Here is a 4,669-nt window from a genome sequence, read left to right on the forward strand (position 1 = left end):
GATCCATGGAAATATCTACAATATATATGAAGTCATTCCACCCGCGTCTAGATAAAACATCATGATTTCAAGTGGCCTGCAAACATTAAACCAATCCAAAGAGGTTCTTGAATGCAACATCTGCTTGTTATATTCCATTATTGTGCCAAATATGTTAAAATATGCTAAAATGGCCTACTGTGTAAGGATCTTGCAAGGATATAGGCTACTGCAAAAATAAAGGTGGGCCCATAATGAAACTCATTAACAACATAAAAGTCTCAATACGTAAAGTTTTCAGACTTGTGAATTTGTTAAGCATTTATATAGTCCATTTGTATTTTAAATAATAATGTAACCTAGTGGTTTTTATTTGGTTAATTCCAGAGCAATTCCTGATCCATTGTTTCCGATGATTATACCCGTAACGGCAAGAAAACGAGGACATTGTTTGGTTATTGGTGTGTAGTATATACTGTTTGTTGAATATTACATTAATTAATTATATAAGTGAAAACACATTGGTCATAGCTGAAGTGACTTAAAATAATTCATTTATTTACGGAACAATATATAACTTCACATCCAATGTACATTTCAATCAACATGTCGCACAGAAATAAACCTTTTTTTTAGTTTTTAGTGTTTGTCGGAGTGAAAGCTGTGCGTTAACGGAACATTCTGTGTCTCAGGACGGACAGTGACATTAATTTTGAGGTAGATTCAGTAAATTCAATAATGTTCAACAAGAAACATCAACAACAGCCGGAAAAGTGTAGGCTACATTCAAGACTCCATTTGAGTTTGTCTGTAACATATCTAACCGGAAATACTTGATTAATAATACTGTAAATATTCTGACTGCTAAATTCAGAGGGAAGAAACAGTGACAAAAAATTAAAAAGATTCCCCAAAAAAATGTGTTTCCTCTGGGCTCGGCTCCCACCAGGACTTTAAATGTTTTCGATATTTCATTTTTTCATATCCGTTTTACACGATATCTTACATCAAGGCCTGCCTGGGTTTTAATGAGTTTATCAGTTAATTCATAGATTTTTTTATAGTTGAATGGGTTAAACAGTTTGTGTGATTTAACACCACGTCAGTTTGAATGTGAACCGTTAAAAACTGTTCTACTGAGCATTGTAATACAATGAAACTAAATCCGATTTGTATAAAATGTTTTGATAGTTTGAATATTTCTACTAAAGGCTGGCATCACGGAGCAAAACAAATAAAGTAGTATATGCCAGAATATTCTTTCAAAGTTATAATTATAGGCAAAGTATTATAAGATAATTGGGTTTATAAGTAACTGCTTTGTTATTGCATAAAAACTCTGCCGTGCGGCTCGTGTGACTAATTTGTCATAAATTACGAAGAATTTTAGGCATTTTTTTGCAGGTCTCCCTTGAAAAAGAGATCTATGATCTCAATGGGACCAATCTGGATAAATAAAGGTTTGAAATGAAATGAAATGAAAGGCAGAAAAAACCTAGCTGAACCCAAATAAGTGTACAACATATTTGTGGGTTACTCTGTAATGCTGTTCCTATCCGACCTCATCTTACATTTACTCCATTTGTTCTGTTTATGTTCTGCTTTACGTCCTCATGTGTAAAGCAACACCACTCAAGACACCAGATAAAAACACATTTTTCCGGGGAGACAGGTGTGTTTTGACACCGCAACATCTGGTCTACAGTACAAACATCAAAAAACAGAAATACCACAAATATCAAATACCTACAGCCAGAATTGTCTGTGGAGTGAACCACACCGGGAGAGAGAAGATCAACAGAGTGTCCATGGTGCTCTCCTCCTCACCTTGTTAGCATGTTGTCCTTTAATTCTCTCATTTTGTGCTTCATTGCACTTGCACAGCGGTGTGTTTAGGTTCAGTCAGGCAGTGGTTTTTTTTATCTGATTTGAATCCAGAGTCTCGGGGTGTTTTAGGGGGGTGGGAGTGGAGGAGGGGGGGGGGGGGTCACTGGTTGAGCTCCAGAGCCCAGACCTGCTGCGGCCACCCGGTCCGGCCCTTCGCCTTCTTCTCGGCTCCTAATGCCTCCTGTTGCCCGTCAGGCTGTACCAGCAACAATACAAAATGAAAAGACACATTATTAGCTACCATCAGAGAGCAAGGCTCAAATGTAGCCTACTAACTTCAGATTAAGCGAACATTTTAAAGAGAGTCAATATTGCTTATTTCTCTACCCCATGTTGGTTTACCTTAGAAAGTTTAAATACATTGAAAAACCTACTAAATTATCATACATGCTGTTTTTCGTCACCATGTATGCTTCAGTGACGCAGTTGGGGCCATTACAGGCTACTTATTTAGGTTTAATTTAGCCTACATTAACTTAAATAATTATAGAAATAGGTAACAATGTATAATATCACGCTATGTAATCTGTATATGCAGGTTTTAAATGTATATAAACACAGATATTATTTAAAGCAGAATGTGAGTGTTATATAAAATATTGGACTATTTATTTTTAATTGTAATTTAATGCAGACAAAAGCGATATATGGTGAGCAGTATAGCTACAGATAGTTGGAAAAGTAGTATAATATTGTTACTACTACATTACAGTCAACATGTGACTTAGTGATACCAATTTGAATAAAGCTATACACGTTTAATCATCATGCTTATATTCTATAGAGTCTACAGCTGCAGCTTCTTTGATGAGCCTAACTCTCGCGTTATTATAGTGAAGCATAATCGAAAAATATATACTACTAAATAGGCTGCACTGCAAATTCTTATTTTGGATGTATTTGCTAGAATACAATTCAATAACCATTTTGATTGCAATTTTATTTTTCATTTAGATGATAATCAGACTCGAAAAGCAACAATCGTAGTCACTTATGTTTTTAAACCCTGTGGTGTCGTCTAATAAATCAGAGCCTATGGTTCAATTTCTGCGTAAAATATAGTTTTTTCTATTTTAACCAATTGTTTTTTACATTTACTTAGAAACCATACTTGCTGATCTGTTTTTTCGGAATGAACTAATTGTGATAGCCATAATACACACACTCATAACTTACCTGATCACGTTTCCTCTTTAGATCCCGGTTTTCAAATTTCTTAATTTCGGCCTTAAAGCCCTCGGTCTCCCCGGTGTCTTTGGCCAGGACGTCCATCAGGTAGGCGATGTAACTGGTGGCCAGGCGTAAAGTTTTAATTTTTGACAGTTTAGTGTCTGCCGGGACGTTTGGGATGCACTCCCTGAGCTCTGAGAAAGCTGTGTTGATGCTCTCCGTCCGCCGGCGCTCCTTCTTCGGCCCCGACGTTCTCCTCTTCCCCATCCCCGCCTGGAGCCCCTCCAGCCGGGCGTCATGCGTCGTTCCGGGCGCTCCGTGCTCCGCGGCCGGGTAGGGGGTCTGGATCTGGAAGTCCGGGGGCATCTCGCCGTGGTTCACCACCCAGCTCTGGAAGTACGGTGCATCCTGGTGACACCGCTGGACGAACGGGAAGGGCTCGTGCATCAGGTGGTGGTGATGCTGGTAGCCCCCGATGAGGTTCATGTTGAGCGGTTTAACGAAAGTGGTCTTTGCCGTGTTTTCCCTCGCCCTCCGTCTGTCTCCGGTGCTGTCCCAAAACGGTCTCTGCTCGGCAGCCAACAGAACTCATTCAATACTTCTATATGTATTCCCTTGAATGCGTTAACGAGTCAAGCAAAGCGCACACTAACTTAACATGGTCGTCATTCCGAACGTTTTTTCAACGAAAGAGGCCGTAAAAAAAGTGTATAATTCCAAAGAACAAATCTCGGCGATGTGTTGGGCTCCAGTTTCCTGCGATCGCTTCCTGAAGAGGCTGCTCTGATTTGCTTCAAGAAATTTGACCCTGGTGAAGGTGTGAGGCCCAAGGTTTATATGATTTGGATGTCAGCGTGGTCAGGAGGCAGCCAATGGAGGAGAGCGCCCAGGGTGGGAGGAGAGTCCAGAGACGTTTGCAATAACATGTTCCATGGTGCTGTAATCTCACAGCAATACACAGGGAGCAAATATCTGATGGTTGGATTTCGTTGCTGGATACATAGATTATGAGAAATATGAAAAAGTGGTTTAACTATCTAAAGTTCAGCAAATGGTTTGATTATTATTTAAATTGTTTTGCCCTTTCAAATGCTTGAAGGGATTTTACGCACAGATTTTACGCACACTCAATATGGCTTATAAGATGTTTATTAGGTGTATTTTTGGAAATCCAGATGCAAATAATTTCTATTTTATTCTTGGTCTATCATATAGTAAATGGACATTAAGACGGTATGAATTAAAACACTTAAAAATAAATCTCTAAATCCATTTGATTCTGAATTTGCGCATATAATATAACACATACAACTGTCATTTGCTTTGTCTCACAAATTGTGAGACAAAGAAATTGTGAGTCACAATTGCAATCATTTTGAAAGAACACATTTGATATAAAGGCTAATGTATTGAGATGTAGTACCTCTTCTTTTAAGAACGAAACTTCGATTAATACATTAATTGGAGATGAACACATTGCAATATACAACTAAATCTGCGTTTCACTGCAATGTACTGCTTCACGCTATACATGACTGATTACCTTTCAATCTCCCTGAGTCAGTTGCTTTTTCTTAAAACATGTTCTCGGATTGTCTATATGTTCTTAAACGCGTAATGATGGTTTTGTGCG

At 38.5% G+C, this 4,669-nt stretch overlaps 1 protein-coding gene across 1 annotated transcript; it reads right to left on the bottom strand.

Moving 5' to 3' along the window:
* Positions 1-516: 516 nt before the first annotated feature.
* LOC117458109 (heart- and neural crest derivatives-expressed protein 1-like) lies at positions 517-3,852 on the bottom strand. Its single transcript, XM_034098366.2, has 2 exons — positions 3,043-3,852; positions 517-2,062 (listed from the first exon to the last, which is right to left on the bottom strand). Exons 1-2 carry the CDS (start codon positions 3,520-3,522, stop codon positions 1,967-1,969), a joined length of 576 nt encoding a protein of 191 aa, XP_033954257.1. The 5' UTR covers positions 3,523-3,852; the 3' UTR covers positions 517-1,966.
* Positions 3,853-4,669: the final 817 nt, after the last annotated feature.

Source organism: Pseudochaenichthys georgianus, chromosome 14 (assembly GCF_902827115.2).
Source record: "Pseudochaenichthys georgianus chromosome 14, fPseGeo1.2, whole genome shotgun sequence".
NCBI lineage: Eukaryota > Metazoa > Chordata > Actinopteri > Perciformes > Channichthyidae > Pseudochaenichthys > Pseudochaenichthys georgianus.

Bases quoted from the DNA above. Each gene is read 5' to 3' on its own strand.
- LOC117458109 (XM_034098366.2), bottom strand. From the start codon at position 3,522: ATGAACCTCATCGGGGGCTACCAGCATCACCACCACCTGATGCACGAG. The intron at 2,063-3,042 runs GTAAGTTATGAG...TTGCTGGTACAG, and splicing joins TAAAGAGGAAACGTGATCAG to CCTGACGGGCAACAGGAGGC.